The 23,643-nt window shown below is 38.9% G+C and overlaps 1 protein-coding gene across 2 annotated transcripts in view; it reads left to right on the top strand.

The window, feature by feature from the left end:
- The window catches only part of gnao1a (guanine nucleotide binding protein (G protein), alpha activating activity polypeptide O, a), a 107,177-nt gene that overhangs the window by 64,021 nt on the left and 19,513 nt on the right, over positions 1-23,643 (top strand). For both annotated transcript variants that reach the window (XM_073472366.1, XM_073472365.1), the window contains exons 4-6: positions 8,838-8,998; positions 19,412-19,540; positions 22,531-22,660. In XM_073472366.1, coding sequence (XP_073328467.1) covers positions 8,838-8,998; positions 19,412-19,540; positions 22,531-22,660 — 420 coding nt within the window. The remainder of the gene's footprint in view (positions 1-8,837; positions 8,999-19,411; positions 19,541-22,530; positions 22,661-23,643) is intronic.

Here is a 23,643-nt window from a genome sequence, read left to right as displayed (position 1 = left end):
TCGGGGTGTCATATTGTCCCAGCAGGCCAAGTAGCAGACCATGGACTTTTGGGTTTGAATGAGTGACCGCAGTGTCAGAGGGCAAATGAATCACAACTAGCCCCTTTCATGTTTGTCACATAGTGTTTCCATAAAAGACATAGTCACACTGAGGCTAAAACATATGTTGGGCTCCATTTTTCTCTGAAATGTGTCACAAACGAAAGCTAAATTTCCAGGCACACGTACAAAATGTTTGCCATTTTTGTGATTCAGAATCAGCAAGTGGAGTTGGGGTGAACAATCACATAAGCCCTTCTCATCCCCTTAAGAAGCAGCAACAGTTGAAATGGAGGTCTGTGCTATTTAAGGATAATAACTAATTATTCATGCACTCGTGCGGTGGAGTTGGTTCTGAGCAGAAGCATAAACGAGATAACCTAACCCCCCTGAAAACTTGGAGGGTCTGGAGGTATCGGTATGTTTACTATTTATTTATAATTTCTTGTCATTGTGCCCCCTAACAGTATCCTGCACCTTCAGCTTTTGTTCTCACTCCCCAGCAGCAGCAGCACTGAACTTATATTTAATTATGGGCAAGGTCAGGTTTTCTATCAACGGGTTGAGGATTGATAATTGAGATAATTAAAGGTAACAGATTGGTTCATGTTGAGCTTTGAGAGTGTGGTTAGCAAACTGGAGCTGTGCAGGTGTCTGCTAAGGAGTAAAGACATTTAATGTTTTCACTGACATGTTATATTTGTCTGTTGCATACAGGATTGATAATTTTGTAGTGCTACTGATTATATGTACAGAAGCCACAGCTGCAAATTTTATGGTTAGAAGTGGCAAAACAGAAACTCCCTGTAATCCTCCTCTTGATATGATAGTGAACATGTTTTGACTCTGATTTTAGACGTTTCCTTTTAATCAAAATGTCCTGACAAATAAGACGGAGCTTAAGACAGACAGCTGTGTTACCACAAATGATTTTGCTGTTAAACTTGGAATTTATTCTTAATAATAGATTAGATATTTAATGATGCCATGCCCTGTATAAATTTACACACAGCCCTTCTCTCAAATCAGACTGTAGATGAAACACGTATCATTCCTACTGCTGTGTGAAAACTACAGGACTTTAATCAACCACACAGAAAAGAGCCTATGTTCAACAAGTTGTTGAAGGAAACATCTGTCTGTTCATCAAACAGAACATCAGTGTGGATGTTTCTACAAACCTCACTGGATTACACTCATGTGGATGATATTATTGGTATACCTCTTCCTCGGTCACATGTAAAAGTGTAATTTGATGCACATGTTAATCTGCAGTGCATGACAAAAGTGTAGCAAACTACTGTCACACAGAAACAACTTGACCAAAAACGTTTATCTTTAAGACATGTTGTGGTCCTCTAAATTATTTCTCAGCGTTGAATGACCCACCACCTTGATTAGAAGAGGGGGAAAGATGGAGGGCTGAAATAAAGTTGTTGTTGAAATGAGTCAGCCTTGTTCAGTGTCCAGCGGTACACAGGTGGGTTTCTTAATGGAGCCAAGCCATGGAAATAAACTATTCTTATAAAGCCAACCTGCTCAGCTGAACTCTGTCACACTTTCCCTCTATAAATTGATCACTGACAAGTAAGTAAAACTCATTATAGTTACTGTAATTGAGTGTGCCAACAAGTTAACCACACCAGCATAGCTCAAGGGATGTCAGTCTGCCAGTCAGTCCACCGATTTGGTCTAATGGAAATATGTCAACAGTTACTGGATGTATAACCCTGACATCTGGTTCAGACATTCATGTTCCCCTTAACTGGCAAATCCTTCCTTCAGTTTTCTTCCAGCGCCATCATAAAGTCATTTTTTTGTTTTTATCTAATACTATAGATACCTAATTACCAAATGGTATCATACTAACAAACTTAGACAGTAAATCAGGTAGATATTACCTGCCAAACATTAGCCTGCTAGCATTGTCATTGTGACTTTACAACATGTTGTCTTTAGCACTGAATTCAAAGCTCCGTTGTCCCTGAATACAGCCTCACAGAGCTGTTAGCATGGCTGTAGACCTTTAGTCTTGATTATATTAAAAAATTTATAAATACAAATAATTTTTCCCTGTCCCAAATATCACTGTCAGCCCAGAAATAGTCCACATTGCGAATTTAATATGTAATATCTTAATAGTCTCAAATATTAAATGAAAGGGAAGTCTGTTGATGATTTCTTTTGCAATATTTTAGAAATGATGATTGGGATTGTGAAACAGATCACATTGTGTAATCCCACCCCTGCAGTCTGCTAAATGAAATTGTGGATTAAATATAATGTTAACAGAATCTGAGGACCTGTGCCTTAACGATAGTACCACCTGACTCCAGGTCTGGGGAAATAAATGAAGCGATTTAACAGGATTTAAGTGTTGTCAGTGGTTGAAGGAGGAGAGAGAAGTGTGCAGCTCTATAGGTGATATAAAGTCTTGAAATGCTTTCAAATTGTTCCCTGTAATTACAGGTGTGGTGTTTTCACTTCAGCCTTTACATTAGGTAACACACACATGGATGAATGGATAGATGAATGCATGTTTGGAGAATGTATGTTGTTTGGTGTAGTTAGTCTCTGTGATTATATATGTATTCGGTATGCTGATGTATTGTGCAGAGGGATGATTGGCTATAGATCAGAGAAAATGACAGAGATATGAATGATCAGTAGCTACCAAAGTGCTCTGATTGGCATTGAACTGAGGGAGAGAGGTGAGGAAGCAGAAAAAGAAACAGATGGAGAGAATGTGGGATGGATGATGATGATGATGACTATGGCACCACTGATTTCCTATTCAGTGTCCAAGCAGGGATGTAGAGCAGGCAAACAGATAGCAGGGCTGTCATTAGACTTGAATGACAGGAACACGCACACCTGCATACATTTATCAAGACTCTCATCACCAACTTAAAGTAAAACTAAGACAAAAGCAAGATGCTAGAAATCATAAACTGAAATACACTATTTGAGACGTTAATATGTAAAAGAAATGTTTCACCTTTGAAAAAAGTATCACTTCAATTATTAATAACTAACTATAATAAGGGTGCACATTTTTTTATTTTACTACCAAAACAACATGGAAAAATTATAGACTACAAATACCATAAAAGTACATGCACAGAATAACTGTAGAAGAACTATAATCACTCTTACTTACACGCACACACACACACACACACACACACACACACACACACACACACACACACACACACACACTAAATTGTTGCACTTCAACACCCTTGCACTATGTGTGTGTTGTGTGTGTGTGTGTGTGTGTGTGTGTGTGTGTGTGTGTGTGTGTGTGTGTGTGTCCAACAGAGTTCAGACATCTAAAAGGTCACTGTGACCAGACAGGAGGCCTCAGACAACCCCTGTACTGCAGCTACCAGTCTGCTCTATGTCTCACAGACAGAAAAACATCCTTCTCACTCAAGCAACAGAAATAACTGTATGTGATAGAATAATGTGGTAGACGTGATCTTTTGTTAACTTTGTGTGTGACACTGTTTATTTCTGCTTTCATTTTTACCTCAGCTCACCAAGACAATACAACACTTTCAAAACTTGAATCTGCAATGAAGAAACATTCTTATACACCCCCAATAAGTCCATTGTGAGGCGTGTATAAATGTAATAAAATATAAATATAATTTTCTCAGCTTCAAACATCTGTATCCTCTGGCAAATAATAAATCATGATTAAATCCGTTATCATTGATTATCTGACTTGTCAAGATAATCAATAATAATAATAATGTCTTCAGTCTTTCTCACAAGCTACATACAGCTCCTGCAACCTCCACCAACAAGGATTGACTTTTTAACATTCTGATCAACTGATCTCAGCCCATCCGGATTTTGGCAGTTGGGACAGTCAGATGACAAAGTTAGGGGTCTTTTGGTGAATTAATCAAACTGTAACTATAAAGGCAGGGGGGACAAATGGAGAATATATATCTGCTGATCCCGTACTTTGGACGGGGATGGAGCCTTTAATTCCAGAAAGAAATGTGATATGGACATATAAACACACACACACTAAAGTAAATCAATCCAAGCAAATCTATAGGACCAATGTAGAAACACAGGTGTCACATGTTGGACACACAAACACATACACACACACTTACAATGTTTAGCATTATGAAAGGAAAAGAGATTGCTGATTGAAAGAGAGGAGAGACTGAGATGGAGGGAGAAACAAAAATAGAGACAGAGAGAGGAGAGGAGGATAGGAAACTGACCAAAGGACAGTGAGAGAGGCTGATGTGAAGTATGAAAGAGAGGATGGACAGAAGTACAGAGGAGAAGAAGAAAACAGAAAGATGATGCCAGGGAGGGAAATAGGGAGACAAAATAAACATGGTCATGAGCGCAGATGGAAGGAGAGGTGAAGGACAGACAGATTTAAAAAAAAAAAAAAAAAGATAAATAGATGAGTGCAGTTAGAGGTTGGATAGAATGAGACTATGTCAGCGATGATGATGATGGAGGGGTGGCTAATGGCTGAGAGGAAGACTGGCTGACTGCATGAGGTGAAGTAGGTGGAGAGTTGCTATGCTTAGATGCAGAGTGTGATAGACGGGAAGGAGCAAACTGCCCACCATACAGAGAGTGAAGGAATAATAAAATGACAGTTTCAGTTCACATGATGATGATCTGATGTTATTTACAGTGCTCAGCAACTGTGTACACAAACAATACCAGCTGAAGAAGAAGGCCATCTTCATAGATGTAGTTCAGTTCATTAATCTGCCCGAGGTTCACACTGATTTTACTAAAGAGCAACTAATTCATTATCCCTGTAGGATACATTATTGTAATCTCAGTATTCCCCTCATTTTATCTCCGGTGCCACCATGAGATTGACATCTCAACAACTATTTGATAGATTGTTGCGACATTTGGTGCATGCATTCATGGTCCTTAGAGGATGAAATAGAAGAACTTTCTTTACTTGACCTTTCATCTAGCACGATCATCAGGACAATTATTAATGCCTTCCAATACTTTGGACTCAGTGTTCAGTGCTAATTAACAATTTTTTATCATATAAACACGTTAAACTAAGATGTTGACCACGATAAACATTATATCTGCTAAACATCAGCATGTTATTGTGGGGAAGTTGGGGTACTGACATTAGCAGTAAGCCCAACGCACTTTTGTACAGCTTCACAGCTGCTAACATGGCTGTAGGCTCCTAGACTTGTTATAAGGGAACTCCAGTATTTTTCAACCTCCCATGCCTTCGTATCTAATTGATTAATTAGGACCGCAATTGTTGAAATTGGTCCAGTGTTGATTGAGACCACAGCAGCCGGAAACTGCAAAAACTACAATGTGATCACGGTGGGCAATTACACACCTTCTAAGTACGTCCACTTCAAAAATGCTTGTTTTTGCCACTGACAGGGTCAGTTTGTTTATTCTAAATGTTCTTACAGAGATGGACCTGTTTGTAAAGAATAAGATTTTTTTTTTTTTAACTAGAAACAGCCACTTGCCAAAGCCGCTGGACTCCATTTGCAGAAAAAGTCATTTTATCATCATAAAACTCTTTTACTCCAAACAGATGGATTTAAGTACTTTGGCTTTTGAATTTATCCCATCACACAGTCCTGGGTTTGTTTGGTCCACTTTTATCACAAACGAACAACCGCTAAATCTGCATTGAAGAGCTGAAAAGAAGGATCCCTGTTCACATGAATGGTACGCACCTGATTTTGATTGACAGCTTTCACATCAGTCCAAACAAAGCGACCTAAACGGGTTAACACTCAAGTTTGTTTGAACTGAATAAGTGCAATAACGATAACAGCATAGATATTATAGATGTAAAATTTCATTGGGGACAGCTTTAGCCAGAGCATATAATGATTTTTACTGTCTACAGAAGCACTGCTACTGTATATGAAGGAAATCCTTGATTTTGGTCCAGATGGATGACAAGTGAGGGAAAGAAAGCAAAAAAGGACAGGAATCAAAAATAGGAAAAATCAATGAAGAGAACAGAGGCTTAATTGAAAAAAGAAAGAACAAAATTGCGATAGCTTTCCCATTCTTTAGTGATCATATCAAAGCCTGCATCTTTTAAATTTGGATAAATGAATCAAGCCATTTTTAAGCTAGTAGTAGTATAAATAGTATTGCATCATTAAGCTTCATTGTGAAATCATCCTCTGCCCGACAGAGAAGTCTTTGTTGACATGATTAGCTTTTTGAGCTTTGGAGGTGGATGCGGGGTCAGCCTAGCACCTTGGTGAAATCCTCCAGTAAATGAAATGTGTTGAGGCTACACTGGTTGCATCAGGCGATTCCCAGGTGGGAGTGTGTCTGACTGGGTGAGTTTTAATGAGGTTGCTGCTGAGCATATGCATACTGTCAAATCTCCAAACTCCTGTAATCCGTTATTATCTCTGCCTGATTGCTTGGCATGCTATGAATTTTAGGGAAATGTGGAATCTCAAACAAATCTTGTCTTCAGTTATGGTACATTCAGCCTGAGTGTTGTGTAATCAAATTATAATGTCAGGATACAATTACAGTACATTAATAACAACACTCATCCTGACACTATACTGTTTCAGTTGTGAAGAAAAAATGTAATTCTTTGGGACACAAAAACTGATTTGCTGATTATTTGATTTCAGTGCTATTTAGTATAGTTTCTAAACTGTGTCCACTCTGTTTCATATGTATATACTAGGGAAGTATGTTAAGGTCCATTGATCCATTATTTATGTTGGATTCCTTGCATAACATACAGCTGATGGGGTCATATTTCAAGCTTGCTGACTGAGCAATCTAAGAATCTTGGAATCTGGATTATTATTGAGTCTCTACCACATAATGCATTTAAAAACAGAGGCTGTCAAATTCTCTAATGGGATTTAATTAGAGTATTTCTTAACTACCAATTAAGCTATAACAGATTGATGTTTTATTATCTTGGAAGTTATGTTATAGGGTGTTTGACCATCAACACTTAAAGGAAGCTGTTCTACAAGAATAATTGAACTAATGTGTCATGCAGGTTATTAAAATGTTAATATAAACAAACCCATTTTTAAGTTGGTAGAATAACAGTGAATCCAAAATTCACAAACAAGCTTTTGTTTGAACTTCAGCATCCTAATAAAATGTCACCTGTCAATCTGACAATATATTACAGTTATCTCTTTTATAAAAAGATTTTTTATCCTTTACGATTGCTCATAAAATTTCCCTTGTAACGAGGCAGTTTCAAGATAATGTAAATGCTGTAAATTAACAGATATCCTCACGAGAAGGGGACATGTTTGGTCTTCATGAAAGAAAAACATACTAGCAGCGAAAGCAAAAGATGTATATTCTAGGAAATAATGTGGAGCATAAAGATCTTTTATACTTTTTCTGTCAAGTTTAAGTATCTGTAGTTACTCAGATTAAATTAAAGGTAAACTATATGTCAATGGCATAAACTGTTAACATAAAAATGTATTGAACAAAACAGTATGTCTGTTGTGAATGGAGTGATTGTGGAGATTGGCTTGGACTGACCCTTGATTCCTGGCCTGACAGATACATGTCTGTATGTTTGTTGACATTATTCAATAATAATAAAAATTGAGTATATCATTTTTCTATGTAGTACAGTTTAAGGGTAGAGATGTAGAACTCTTTTATTTCTAGTTTATTAGCTTATAAAGCTACCAAGCATTAGCAGAGCAAAGGTCAGGGCCTCAGTGTCCTGGCATTATGACTGTAATCAAGAATGACCATGCAGGAGGTGAGTGCTAGGAAAAGAAATCAATGAGAACGAAGAGGAAAGGAGAGAAGGGGGGCGGGGATCAGCTGCTGGATCCAGATAAGAAGCTGCTAATGGTAGCAGAGGCCAAGGGAGATCTCCACAGCTGGTTTATTCATAGCTAAGTGGCTAGTGAGATTTTCCATAAACACATACCGGCTCATGTAAATTAAACAAAAGAAAAGTAATGTTTCAAAATTTAATCCTGTTACATTCATGTATGCATTTAAAAGAACTGAAGCAAAAAAATGTATGAATAGCCTGATGTGAGCCAGCGCTGGTAGCTTATAGACAGGTCTGTTATGTCAGTTACCAGGAGCTGATTTATCTGCCTCTTTGTCTGGAAGCAGCTCAGTGCAGACAAACCGTCTCTGCCCCTGAAGGAACCAGAGCCAGATCACTTCTGCACGACAACAGCTTCCTCTTTGGCCTTTATGCAGCTAAAAAAAGACAAAACAGCTTTACCTATGGCACTATTTTTAGAGCATTGTCCTGAAGGATTGCCCACATTGCAATATGATGACATAAAGTATTCGGTCCACAAACTGCAGTAGCTTTGTTTTTTATGTCTTCTGTACTGACTCAGTGTTTGTAATGACACATGGATTTTAAATGATACTCTTGTGAAGGCTGTTGACTCAGAGAAAAGGTGGACCAGAGGGAGCTGAAAATGCTCTTATTCTTTCCTCTCTCCTAATCTTGTTCTATCTTCTGTCATCCACTTTTATCACCTCCTGTAATTGTTGTAATTGCCGTCACATAACATACATTATTTATCTTCGTTAAGCATTCTTGAACAAAAACGTTCTGACTGTTAATCTGTGTGGCACACTGTTTTGAATGTACTAAGCAGGCTGACTTCTCTCTGTGATGGTTGTGTTACTTTATAATTACCATGCTAACATTTTACAGTCTGAGTGGTAATGTGATTACAACTCCCTGCTCCTCCTCAGGCCTCTAAGAGTACTAACCTCCTGCTGCTCCCCTCTTGTGTTTCCTCTAGGCGGATGCTAAAATGGTGTGTGATGTGGTCAGTCGCATGGAGGACACAGAGCCTTACTCCGCCGAGCTGCTCTCCGCCATGATGCGTCTGTGGTCCGACTCAGGCATCCAGGAGTGTTTCAGCCGCGCCCGAGAGTACCAGCTCAACGATTCAGCGCAGTAGTACGTACAGTACATGTGGTCATATGTATGTGTGTATGTGTAGGTGTATATGAGTATTACAGGGTAGGGTGAGTAATGGAAAAGTCACAGAAATCAATCTAACTGACATAATGTCAGCCTCTTTGGTATAATTGAGAAATTAATTATTTCAGAGAGTACAAGAAAAAAAATAACTCACTAAGCCTCAGTACTCAACTAGTCAGAGTTTGCCTTAAGGGATCAATCCATAAGTCAAGTCACATTGTTCCACCTAAGCAGTTTTAACAAACTAAGCTAAAGGTTAGCTCAGTGTTTGTGTGTGTGCTAGGGAGAGTGATGCTGTGTCTGTACTCACCACAGGCAGGTGTGCTGACTATCGAAGAGGAGTCAGGTTAGCAGTAAAATATAACAGTACAGCTACATTATGAGCTGCAGTTTGTCACAGAATGAATGCTGCAGCTCCTCGAGAGCAAAGCACAACTTTGGCCACAATGTGGAGAATTCATACAATAAGTGCATTAAAATTTGACATACAGATGTCTTATAGGATAAAATGATGACGTAATGACATTTGATGTCCAAAAGGTCACAGGTTAATTGCGCTGTGACATCATAATATTCTGCAAAAAATGTTACCATTGCTCAATCACAATGCAGTAATTGTAGTTCAATATGATTAACTTTGGTAGTTGCAAAAGAAAAGAAATAGAGCCTGTTTACATGTACTATAGTGTTCTTAGTTAGTGAATATGTCAAATATTAATCACACAGAATAGGTATTAGGTCAAAACAGACAATTGCAATATTAATTTCAGGTGATATCACCCAGCCTGAACATATGTGTGTGTCTGTGTATATGCACGTGTATGTGAAATAAAGTAAGAAATTAAAGTTAATTGGGATTTGTGATCTCCCACTGGAGAAAATTGTAACAATTACATTTTCAGAAAAGCACTGATTTTGACTGCTCTTTATCTCCCTGTAGGTCTCCTCTTATAATTAACATGTTATTGGCACCATCATCCCAGAAAATGGATAAACTGAATTTGTACACATTTGGCTGTGAGCATGTGGAGGTGTGTGTTTATAGTAAAAGATAGGACAAAACTGTGTGTGTGTGTGTGTGTGTGTGTGTGTGCGTGTGCGTGTGTGTGTGTGTGTGTGTGTGTGTGTGTGATTGTGTGTGTGATTGTGCGTGCGTGTGTTCGTATTCCACCTGTCCAGCTGAGATTCTCGATTTTCTAAATCCGGATCAATACATCCCCAACTAGCCCTCCTTAATCCATCCCACCATCTCAAACACATACACATACACGCACACACACACACACACACACACACACACACACACACACACACACACACACCACTATATCATTATAATCCTCTAAATCATACACTAGCTATTTCAACACACAATCACCATTACAAGTACTGAGCCTGATTTATGCTGAGTGCCAGCGTGTGGGTGGAAAAGAGAGAGCGACAGCAGAAGGGAGGGTGGCTGGGGAGGGTCATTTCCCTCAAGTGCCATGTTTGTGCATGTAGCTCTTGTTTAATTGTACAACATACATCCAATGCAAATTACGCAGTGACATGACGAGAAATTGAAGCAGATGACAGATGGAGTCATATATCGATGTTGCTGTGTGCAGTACATCCACTGTACGTACACCACTTACTGTGATTGGCTCGAACCACAGATGTAGTGAACACACTGACAGTTTAATGAACATGAATTCATATTAAACATCCTTCTTAGCTGTACTAAACCAATATATAATGCTGTCTAAATCATACGACAACAATCAATAGTGTGTTTTAATGAGATAAAGCTCAAAGTATGCTTATCTGGAAACACTATTGAATTATGTTCAGGTCAGCTGGTCATTTTGTCGTGATATCCATATAGGGACAGTCATACAAAAGCTTACCTGCACATGGATTTCTTTATATTATTTGCTTCAGTTAACTGGCTGCCGTTGTTTGTTGGTCAGGTAATTATAAGATTTTGACGTTTGCTGACATAGAGGCAGCAGGATGTGTCAGAGTGCACCTCAACTCAAGTCCACAAATAGTATTCATGCAACAATCAGGGACTTGGATTTTTTCGGAAACACTTTATTATAAACATTATTAATAGTAGGTAAATGTATAGTTAATTAAACTTGAATTAACAGTTATTTCGCTGTTAACAAACAATGAAATGCTTTATAAACTATTTTTAAGCAACTTTTTTTGTAAAGTAGGAACTGATCTTTATAAACTTTAACAATTGCTTGATGAATGGTTTATAAAGCATGTATGCACCATATGGATGGTAATCTATCAGTCAAAATGAACGGCTCTGCAAATGTAAAGGCAACGTAAAACTGAATAAATCACAGAAAAGAGCAGAGAAAATAAGAAAAGACAGCGAGAGAAATGGCAAGGAAAAAACAGAGCGATAAGAGAGGGAAAGTCAAAGGTGGTAAATTCGAACAGAGGCCTAAATAAAGAAAACACATTAAAATGATTGAATGACACAGGCAGCGAGACAAATGAGACAAAAAAGTCAAGGAAAAGGGGCGAGTCAATATCAAGAGTGATGAGCGAGGAAGAAAAGATGGATAGAGATAGAGTCACAGCACTTACTTACTTCTCACCAAAACAGAAATCTGGGAAGGAAACATGAAAACATGTTCCTATCAACTCGTACATGTGGTCAGTTAACTCAAACAACATCCACTCTGTGTGTGTGTGTGTGTGTGTGTGTGTGTGTGTGTGTGTGTGTGTCTGCATGTCCATTTGTGTGTCTGTGTTAAATGTCACATTAAAGATTGATGCACACTTCCTCCTATTATGTTGTGGCCTGTGGAGTAGAACAGGCCAACCAGCCAATGAACTGATAGGACAGATATCACATGATAAGACTACACTCAGTTTGACTTTGTGTGTGTATGTGTGTGTGTCTCTTTCTCTAAAATCCCTCCCAGCAGAAGAAAGTAAACGATATATTATCCAAAGTAAAGACATTTTGTCAGTTTTTGCTCTGGGGAGGCTTTTTCAGTTGTCAGGTGTTACAGTTAGGTTAAAAGTTAGGCCTGGTGAAGGTTATGGTACAAGTAGGGAGTGTTTGTGTGGGTGTGGGTGTGTTCACACACGAATGTAATGTGTGTTTGTATTACATAGAAAGCATAAAGCTCTATTTTGAGAGGAGCAAGTATTGCCAGAAGCCACCTCTCTCCCTCTGTGTCTCTGTGCGAATGCCCTGCATGTACTGACCTATTTACCACAATACACATGCTTTCTGTTTATGATTTACAGCCCCTGCCTTTGTGACATATAGTTATGCATGTATCCACTTGGCCTAATAGTCACACAGTCTATGATGGAAGATGAAGTTGTTAACTGGACACTGGATCTGAGCATTGCTTTGGTGTTTTGGTTTATTACGTAAAAAACGTAATAGAATAGATCAAGTGCATAGTGATAGTGTCCACTAATAGCAGGCAGTCTGACTTGAAGCTAGATACTATCAGACAAAATGGCATCACTCTCCATAATTTGTTATGGAGCATTGCATTGGATTATTTAGCATCATTGGACTTTGTACCAGGTAATACTGTAAGGCTACTTCAGCTGTATTGATTTTGATAGATATAGTTCAACCTGCTGCAGGTGAAGACTGTTCATTGTCCATTGCTGGCATTAGAAAGTTGTTTGTTTTATTTTCTGATGTTTTGAGTTCAGCGTGTTTCTTTTCATGAAACGCTACAAAACAAAATAGATGGACTACTCTTTATAATAACAATCATTAATTATTTATACATTTATGGTTAATTAAACTTTAGCTAGTTGTTATTAAGGTTTCAGCAAAGACTTAAGTTGTTTATTGTTATTGTTTATTATTGTCTATGTATTTTATTACAGGGATATATACTGAAGTTAGCATGGTAACCAGCTAGCCCTAGCCTGTACAGGTCCAAGGCACCCGTGCTAGTGATGTAAACAACAATACTCCCCTGATCCCCAGTCCATACCACTAGCTGCATGGCTAACTGAGCTAACAGTTCTCCAGTACTCTGGTGATATGCTGACAGGTGGTCGATTCTTACATATTGCACCTTTTAATAAATACAGGTTTTAAACATTATTTGGATTGCCATTATAAAGCTGCAACTGCTGTTTATAAACCTTTATAAATGCTTAATATGTGGTCAAATAACTATTAGCTAAAGTTTGATTAACATAGATTTACCATCTATGATGGTTAATATAAAGTGTTACACATAGATGTTGTGTTCTGGTCAGTGTGGATTTGAGACATGCCTTGAGGCGAGTGCACAGTGCCAGTGTGAGATTTTCCAGTTTATCTTCTTCTTCTCTGGGCTAAATAAATGAAAGGGCTGCTTCCTCTGTCGATTCAGAGCCCTTTTATGTTGTGGCCAGGTTGTATCGTGTTGCATCATGCAGCTGCAGCTTCTGTAAAAGTCACAAGTGCCGCTTGTAAATATGTGTTGCAACATCACAGTAGGGGAGACGTCTAACCATGAAACAGTGACAGCCATGAGGCAGGACAGTGGAGCCGACCTCCCTTGGGCTGATGCTGTCAAAAACATACATGCAACTCAGGCATGTTTTAAGTTTCAAAGGAAGAAAATTCTGCCTTTAAATGACTTTGTATAATTGAAGTGTTTTTGCTGTTCAAGTCAGATTTTCTGTACACTTACAGATACAGAATGTTGTCAACAGCTCCTTATATGTGAAGCAACTGTATTATGTAATCCCTTCTCATCCTTGCATGATGACTTTATTTCTGTAGTAACCACATGCTGATGTAAATTGCTAATGTGAGGTGTGTTAACACAGCAAGGGATCAATATGACTGTGCTATAACTTGGCTCCCACTTGCCTGCTTACTTGCACACTTATCTGCATCGCTCTCACTTTGTGTTGGCCTTTAAAAGACTATGAGTCCTCTTAAGCCTCAAGCCACAGTCTTAAAGACACTAGTGTCTTAGTGTATGTGAGTTAGTGGTCAATGTGGTAACCCTTGCTGCCCATTACATGCAGTAATAATGCAGGTTACTGACAACAGAAGGAGGGATGGAGTGTGTTCACAGTAATGAGAATGATGCTGAATATCGCAGGTTGTGGGTAGGGACGGGGAAAAAAATCTTTTTTGTTACGATTTCAGAATCAATTCTTTGATCCCTGAATTAATTTGATAAAACTAACGCTTAGTGAGTAAGCTTGATGCTATCACATAATGTATATTACCATTAACTGGCTAATAGAAATTAGCATTGCAACGACAGTAATATCTCATCAAACGATCTTTTTACCTTTTTAACATAAACAACACGTGTGCTCATACTTGCAGGCATATACAGCATTTCATTTGATCTGTGGAAACAAACTAATGACTGCTAACTTCACATTGCTACAGCAAGCTCAAAGGGTCAAAACTCAAACTCATAATTTGGGCTCAAAAATGCAGCCACTGCTAGGTAGAGACATTTCCAGTATATATATTTACATGTTCTGTTTATTTAACTCTTAAAGCATGAGCTTGATGAGCAGGAACAGCTAAATGAAGCAATTTAGTTTACTATATAATATTTTATTTACCACTTTAATATGCAGCATAGCAATGGCGCTGCTGAAATAAGATTTACACTGACTGATGTGTGATGAGCATTGTTATTGGAAGCGTGACGCATGATATAAAGTATCCAGAGGCGAATGATTCAATATTTTTCCCATGGTTCAGTGACATACAAGCTTATAAAATGCAACCTAATATGGGCTCGCAATACTTAAGAATCAAAATAGATCATAAGTGTTGAATCTGGAATTAAGGATATTGTCCCACAATATCGTCCGGAGAACTCTTCAGTTTTCTATGCTGGAAGCACACACACAAACACACTCATCCTTGTCATTATCAGCACACAGATAACGTTCTCTCTCCTTGTTTCTCTTTTGTGCCGAACACTGTTTCTGCGATAATCTATAATACTGTGCATCACCAGGGAAATGAGAGAGCTATACTCTGGGGTCTGGTGTTAATCGATTTAGTGCACCATGAAGAGTAATATCAGGATGAGGAAAAGGACTAATGTTGTGATGGTCTACATTCTCTATGCTATCTAAAAACCTACATAAGCATGCAAAAGTCATTAGCCTGCCCAGGCGTGATTCGATGTAATTTACATTGCTGTGTGGACAACAGCCTCAGGGGACAGCAGTTCTATATGTGAAACAATGTTCGCATTTGTGTTAATGTAAGCTCATGTCAAAAGTACTTTCCTGGATAGGTACTGCAGGGTGAACAGGAGGAGCCGACTGCTTCTATTTAGAGAGGTTTCAACCTTCTGTGGTGGTAAATGTCATGAAAGTCACAATAAAAATAGCAAATTTGACCTTTCTTACTCAATAGTCAGATACCTAAGTGCAGCCTAGTTTTTTCATCATTTCTTTACAGCTAAGGGAGTCTGACAGGAAAGAGAAAAAGAAGAGGAGAGGAGAGAGTACTGAACATGCATTTTATATTGCACATCAGGACTGCAAATAGCAATGTTATCATTATCAGTTATTCTGCTGTTGATCTTGGTGAACTTCAGTTTATTGTTTAGTCTGTAAATGAATGAAAAATGTTAATCATGATTTCCCAAAACCCAGCAACATGCATTAAAATGTCTCGTATCTGACTAATAATCCACAACCCATTGCGGGAATCAGTGAATGTAATGCTTAATTAGTTACTAAAAAGTTGATGTTTAATTTACTGTCAAGTGATTATCAACATAATGCCTCAGCTCTAACAGCTGTTGTATGTCTGACTCAGCTACCCACTATGCTCTTCATTGCCAGCCTGGGTCATCCCTCTCTCATTCTGTTGTGTATGGACCAAAACCACAATAATCTTTAAACCAAGAACCTTGGTCCAAAAATGCTGACTATTTCAAAGTTGGATCCACGTGACAGTTTTCAAGTAGTTTCTGAAGAGCTTTCTAACTAAACACCCACATAAAAGCTAAATTGGCTTTAAATGGTAAAACATTTATTTTACTTGGCAGACAATAAAAGTATGTATCTGGTAAGAAGTGGGACGAACGCAGCTCTCAGTTGATTTAACCTTCGTTCTGTTATCTCCATCTCTACTTAATCTCTGCGAGACGCTGTGATTCAGTGTTATCCAAACACACAGATATACAGTGTCTTATAGAGCTCAACAGTGAGGTTCTGTAAGGGAAACTCCCATTCATATTCTGATTCAAGGAGCAAGGAAAAAAATGTATTCCCTATGTCAAGCAGATGAACTACACTACCCACAATCCTAAAGTGTAACAGCAAAGACTGTTTACGTTATGTTTACCACAGAGCAACCATGATTTCATTTTCTGACTCACTGCATTGTTTTAGAGATTATGAGTGGTCCTTCTCTCTTTAGATAATTATGTACACAGTCATGTAGCTTTGCCGTTTTTTCCATTTTCAAATTTTTCTGTGGTGTACTCATTTGTAGTTGGCTGGCATCATCCCAGCTCTTTAAATAAGGATTTCTGAAACATCAGTCTAGTAAATGAATGGGAAAGTCACTGCAGGGACCAGTGGTCACTGCTGAGCATTATTCAGGAAATTATACAAGATAACAACTGCAGGTGGATAGGAGCCATGAGGGGGGGGGAGAAACAGGTTTTCAGGCTGGGGTTGGATCAGGTTTATGTGTCTGTTGAAGCAATATTCTTTGGCTTGATCACAGAGATCTTGGTTATGTATAAGTTCCAAGTAGATTGTTTTAAACATTTTTGACAATGTTTGACTGCTCTTATAATCTTAGCAGAAACCATTTGTTTTTAAAATCTGAAAAATGATCAAACCACAACAAATTTCTTTACAGCTCTAACATTATTAAGTCAGAGTCTAAGGTCTGGCAGATCACTTTGTCTCACTGCTGCCTGAAAATAGTCCTCTCACGTTGTCTTTGTCTCACACATACATCCTCTCCAAACGCCCATATTCCCAACCCATATTCTTTTCTGTGTAATCAATAGCTCTCGTCTCTGAAGCTGTGTGAGAGTGCGGTGTTTGTGCGTGTGTGAGTTTATATGCCTGTTTGTTTGTGTGTGTGTGCCATCCACTTCTTCTTACCATCAGCCCAATATCTCCTCGCTCTCTCGTCTTTATCATTTTCTCTCATTCTCTGGGAAGTAACTCAGCATCCATTTAGAAGCTCTGAAACTACACTCTCACCAATCTATAAATCAAAACTTTACACCATTATGCTAAAAGGCTGTATAGTGTATGTATATGTTCGGCTCATCGCTGCTGCTCATCTGTCTTTCTGTATTATCTCTGTTGGCTCAGAATACCAATAATGTCTGAATAGTTGTGTGGGAAAAGTAACTGGCATTGCTGAGCCCTCACTCTCCGCTTGGTTTTTAGAAGAGAAGCTGTCTTTCAGAAGAGAATAAGTGAGAGATGATACCCTCCAAGGTGGGCATTACACAATTGTAAGGCAGAGGCAAAGAACGTGGCATTAAAAGAAGATGGACACCTGCCAGCCAGTGAGAATCAGAGACTCTCAGGGGCCATGGTGTAAAGTGAATACATAATCAAGTCACAGCGCTTTCCTCACTGTCTCCCCTTTTCTTTACTTGATGGTAGGGTTATTAATGTTGTGTGCTGGCAAAGTGATCATCCCTCAGCATGGACTGTGAGATAAGTCTCTAAACTGTAATATTCAGAATTATTTGATTTTATACTCATCCATTAAAAAAACAAAGGTCTTTCAGGGATATTCCATTACATAACTGGGCAGCATCATCACACCCACCGCTTCACTTTCTTACTCCTTACCTAGTGGTTACTCAGCGTGGTGCTTTCCTTGTGTATCTTTTAGGCTAACTAGGGCTGACAGTCTTATTTTCTGTTTTCCAGAAATTTTAAGTTATTCGATTTAACAAAAAATGGAGGGCACAGATTTCTTATCAGTTCTGGGCAGTATTGATCTATCAGTATTGACACCCAACCCTGACCTCTGACCTCTAACAGCGTTAGCGGGTAGATCGAAAATTACCCCACTGCAGCCAGTAAAGCAGCATGTTTAGTATCATTATTGATGACAGTAATCCAGTGGGTGGGTGTCATATTCTGCATAACATATTCTGTTATGTAGTCTTTACTGTATCACCCACCTGAGTCATAACATACATTATTACACCGTAGCACAAAATGGATTACAGCAAAACAAATGCATCCATTTTAAATGATTATACTCTGTGTGATTTGCAAACTATGTAGCCTTTGTGCTACTTAGGCTTACACTAGCTTAGACTAAAAGAAAGTGAGATTCACAGAGCTGCTAATGGATTTATGGGACACTTCAAAGAAAGAGACACACAATTATAACCAGTGATTATTTATTATATCCACAATAATTAGTTATCAAAAATCCCAATAAAATAGTATTCCTTACAGTATTGTCACAATATCAACATCGACCTATTTGTTCAAAAACGTTGTGATATTTGAGTTTGTTGCTCAGTCCTAGCATCTATGAAGTGTATTTGAAGAGATTTCATAATATCAAGATACATGTTGTGTATAACGATAAAGCTCAAAGTATCACAATATTATTTTAAAGCCATAATACTCAGCACTGTACTTTCGCAAGTCTATAAGATAGCTAACTATCTAATTAAGTTAATGTAAGCTCAAAAGGTTGGTTGAATTACTCTCTCTGGCTGACTGTCTTATGTTTGCACCTGATTTTTATTAAAACAAGAGCCCAGCTAAAATGAGTTGATGGCTACAGATGTGATATTGTGCAAAAAGACTGAGCCTTAAGCAGCATGAACTAGGTTGAAGAAATGGAAATAGAAACATCATTGTTCTTGTATAACAGTAGAAACCTTGTTAGTCCCTGTATTAAGAATAGAAAAATGGATCAGCTAAGGTCAGACTTTTATTTAGTTTGAACATAATCCTGTTGAGCTGCTTGGCTTACAAACCTGGTCTTATTTTCAAAAAGTGTGTTCAAGTGTGGTCAAATCCAATTTGTAGCTGGATGCTAACGTTTGCCTCAACTCTAGTAGCATCCAGGACCAGCTACCACATAGTGGGGAACAGTCAATGTGATAACGTGTAACCCCACACACTAGTTAGTTATTGGTAAGCTCATTCGCCTTATAACACTGTAAGATAGAAAGCCAGTTAGCCGGACATGCTACTGCTTGTATTTTCCGTTAGAGCAGATCATCTCTGTTAATCCCTTCCCTGCCATTTGTTCTTGTGTTTTTGGTTTTGGAAAGGCCAAAAAGGAGACAATTGTCCAAAGTATTTTAATGAGAGTGCACCACTTGAGCTTTGGAATCCAAAGCGTGACCCGTAGTAGATTGCTGCTCATTTATAGTCCATGTCTTTGCTGTGTGTGTCTGTGTGCAGCTACCTAGACAGCCTAGATCGGATTGGTGCGTCAGACTACCAGCCCACAGAGCAGGACATCCTGAGGACCCGAGTGAAGACCACAGGAATCGTCGAGACACACTTTACCTTCAAAAACCTCCACTTCAGGTCGGTATTAACTCATGACAGTGACATTTGTAAATTCTGATTAGTCTTTAACTGCCTTTTACTCATGTTCCTGCCTGCTCCTCTATCCATGCATACAGCAGGAAATCCAGTCTGTAATTAATAAGATTAAATGCTTTAAACAAGTGTCTATATTTATGATTGTCTGCCTTTTTAATGAGACCTGATTCAATTAGAGCGAGGAGCTGTGGGAATGATGACAGAGCGGTGGGGCATGTTGGGATGGTAGGAGGAGAGGAAAGAGCAAAGGGAGAGAAAAGAGGGGAGGAGTCTTTCTCTGAACTAATTTAATTCCCCCCCATTTCTGGCCCTCGTGTGTGTGTGTGTGTGTGTGTGTGTGTGTGTGTGTGTGTGTGTGTGTGTGTGTGTGTGTGTGTGTGTGTGTGTGTGTGTGTGTGTGTGTGTGTGTGTGTGTGTGTGTGTGTGTGTGTGTGTGTGTGTGTGTGTGTGCAAACACACTCACATAAAAGTATTGACAGGCACTCAGGGCAGAGAGGTTAATAAACTGTAGGCACAAGTAATTTTTCTGGATGGATGCACCATCACACTTCAACTTTGTTTCACTTTCCGTCTCAGTCTTTCCCAGATCCACACAGCACATTTATTGTGTGTTTTCAGATACAGACACACAATTTATACACACAGAGAAATGTTAATTCTGCTGAATGATGCTCAATATACCGTGTCTCTTACAGTTGAGTAGGTGGTGTGCTGCGTGTATTTTGTTGAGCAGCTCTAAATTTTGTCAGCTCAATTGCTATTACTGGCAGTCAGGCAGTGTGTGGGAGTCTACAGTGTTCCTGTACTAGGTGTAAACCATCAACTTTCCCACCATTATGCCCATCACATGTAGGACTGGGTTCATGTCACTTAGGATTTACTCCTCTCTGATAGTGTATCTTTAAGTGTATTTTAGATTTCACAAAAATACAACATATACAGGAGAAAGTGGACATTCCAAGGTCATGATTAACACTCTAACGAGGATAACATTGTACACATCTTTGCCAGAGAAGACGAATGATTTGAAAGAGGAGTGTAAGAAGGAAGCTAGAACAACCATCACTAAACAGAGAAGGTCTACCACATCACTTGTCAGCCACTTACAATGTAGTCCTGGAATATGTCCCAAGGCAGCATCACACCCAGCCACACCTTGAGGCATGTAACCCCCCTGGTTCAGTTCCGGTTGTCATCCACTCATTCTTTAGCTGTCTCTGTCATAAAGGTAAAAAGCCGCCCCCAAAAATATTTTAAAGCAGCAGAAAGAAATGGATACGTTTTTGTCAAAGGCTTTCCTCAGCGTTACAATGTTAAGTAATGCTGAGGAAAGCTTAGGGTTGAAATGGGTCAGTTTCTTTCCTCCTTCTTCTCTGGTGTGCATTATTAAGAAGTTATTAAGAAGAAGTTAAATTATGTACTAACTTGCAAGCAACTTAATTCGTAACCCTGTGAATTTTTCGGGGTCGACACCCATGACACATGAAGTTGAGCACGCCAGTTCTTTTGCTTGATAAGCTGACAACAACGCTGCCATTTGCAACTTGACAAATTCTCAATTAGAAGTGGGTATATTAGAGAGTGGTGTGAGAAAACACTGCTTTATCATGACTCAGGTTTGTATATCTGCAGTCCGTAGTCTTCTGGTTTCCTTTGTTGAATGTTAAATACAGACTACTGCTGCCTATTTGTATGGAGAGATATTTTCTCTCAGGGCCAGGGGTGTCAACGACTCACATGAGATCTCTCCAACGACTCTTCAGGCGTTAACAACAAAGAGGTGCTCATGGTCAGTGGTTCTAACTGTCTAACTGTAAGTTGCTTGACTCTTTCAGCTCTATTGTATTCCTCAGAAGGTCAGAGGTTTTGGTTTGACAGTGACTTGAGGTTGTTCCACCATTCTCTCTCTATGGAATATAAAAACAAAGATCTCTAGAGCCCAGTACCCTCTATCCAAACATCACGTACCTTAAGAGCTGTTACATTGTTGGATGACAGATGCCTAGAGGGACAGGGAAATCATTCTCATTATCCCAAATAGGCCCCTGTGTACCCAAATGTCATGCTGGCAGGCAGTTTGTTCTGATCGGTTGGTTTGTGGGTCACAGCTGCAGTCAAACTACAGAACTGACACTGTCAGAATCGTTCAGTCTTTAATCACCATAAATCCAAATCTGGATGTGTGGACATGTCTCACAGTGCATTCACGGACCACTGTTTTGATCCATTACAGAAGACTCTACCACATTTCTCTCACAATTGTCAACTTTTGTCTCTGACAGCTGAAAATAGCAAAGTAGAAGGCCTTCTTGAGACAGCTAGAAAACAACAAATCTCAAATGGCCAGTATAGTACAGTACAAACCAGTGGTAACACTCTTATATTGAAGGCATTAGTCATATCCACTGATAACACACCAAATCCAAGGATACAATTACAATAAGATGAAAAGTGCCAGAGTTTGAGATCGTCTGTCCCTCGTATGTACTTTAGAGAGTCTGACTGAGTGAGGAAAGGGTACTTATGGAGCACACACTGGGGTATGGAAAAAATAAGTTGGATAATAAAAGCTAAAATTGAGAATATCCGATCATTGCGAGAAACTTTGCAAACCACTTTATAGACTGGGAAGAGGGCCAGGATTGTCTAGTCTGAATGTAATGGGCCACTGCTGGAGGGATGAGCCAGCAGACAAACAGAAACCAGAAACAGGCATGTTACAAATGGACCTACCAACTGAGCATGCCGAAGAAGCTGCAAGACTTCAGAGGTCAACTTGGGATAGACAGACAGATAGACTATACTGTATCCAACATATAGTTTACAAATCTGAGGTTAATAGTTTCATTGGTCCAAATTTGACTGACCAGGAAGTAATGTGGAGAAGAATGACTTGAATGAAAATGTTTTTCTGTGTATGTGTGTGCATTTTAACAAGTGTGTTTACTCATGTCTGTCTCTCTGTCCATCAGGCTGTTTGATGTGGGAGGTCAGAGGTCGGAGAGGAAGAAATGGATCCACTGTTTCGAGGACGTCACAGCCATCATTTTCTGTGTGGCGCTCAGCGGATACGACCAGGTGCTGCATGAGGACGAGACTACGGTAAGGACAGATGCTCTCTCTCACTGACGCTCTTTCTCTGTCACTTTTGTGGCCTTATGACCCATTTTCAAATATTGGAACACACGTAACAACATGGGTTGTTGTCCCCTGACACAGGCTATATAACAGCTAGTGTAAAGATAGAGTGTAAGCTTGTTCTATATGTAGAAACGACGTGTAAGCTGACATTAAACACATGGTCTGTGTAAACGCTTGAGACAGGAAGGGATAAATGTCTGCTCTGCTCTTTGATGAGCTGCTAAATGAATTAAAGCATGAATGTCTTAAAATGTTTATATTTCTCTTTTATATATACATGTTTAAGAATGATTTAGGAATGACGGGCGCAGACAGACATATCTGGTGTCATGTAGTAACACTGAAGCATCAGCAGTGGTTTGCCTTCATACTTTGCATGCGATCAGAATACATAATCATTTCTATGGTCTTTCCATGATCCTCTCTTCTCGCTCGGCTCTGATATCACAACAGAACATGTAAATAAACCAACAGAGAACACGACTCGGTGTCACATTCAAAATACCTGTCGGTCTCTTGGTTGGATGGTTTCAATGCAAAAAAGAGGACACTGTTTTACAATACTTATTTTTCTCCATGCAAATCTGTCAAAGCAAATGACTGTTTTAAACAACAGGACAGACATTTGCGGTAACTGATGTTCATGAGGTTTCTGTTCAGGCAAATTAGGTAGATTCTGAGATATACAGTAGATACAGTAAAGACATCTTTCATGAAGTAGTTGAGATGCCTGTATTCACGTTATAATTTTACATATACAGTGAGCATAGAACATTACAGGTAAATAAAAACCTTATACAGTACTGTTTCTTTATAGTTTCTTTTTTCAAAACAATGCTTTACCACTTTGTTTTAATATCTAACAACTATCAATGTGTGTGTATTTCAAGAGCTATGAAAACTGCAACCTGAAAAGAAAATTGTACACCTATTTGATATTTGTG

This window comes from Pagrus major, chromosome 8 (genome assembly GCF_040436345.1).
Source record: "Pagrus major chromosome 8, Pma_NU_1.0".
Lineage (NCBI taxonomy): Eukaryota > Metazoa > Chordata > Actinopteri > Spariformes > Sparidae > Pagrus > Pagrus major.
Note: the sequence above shows the minus strand (reverse complement) of the source record. Positions and strands in the feature narration are given on the sequence as shown.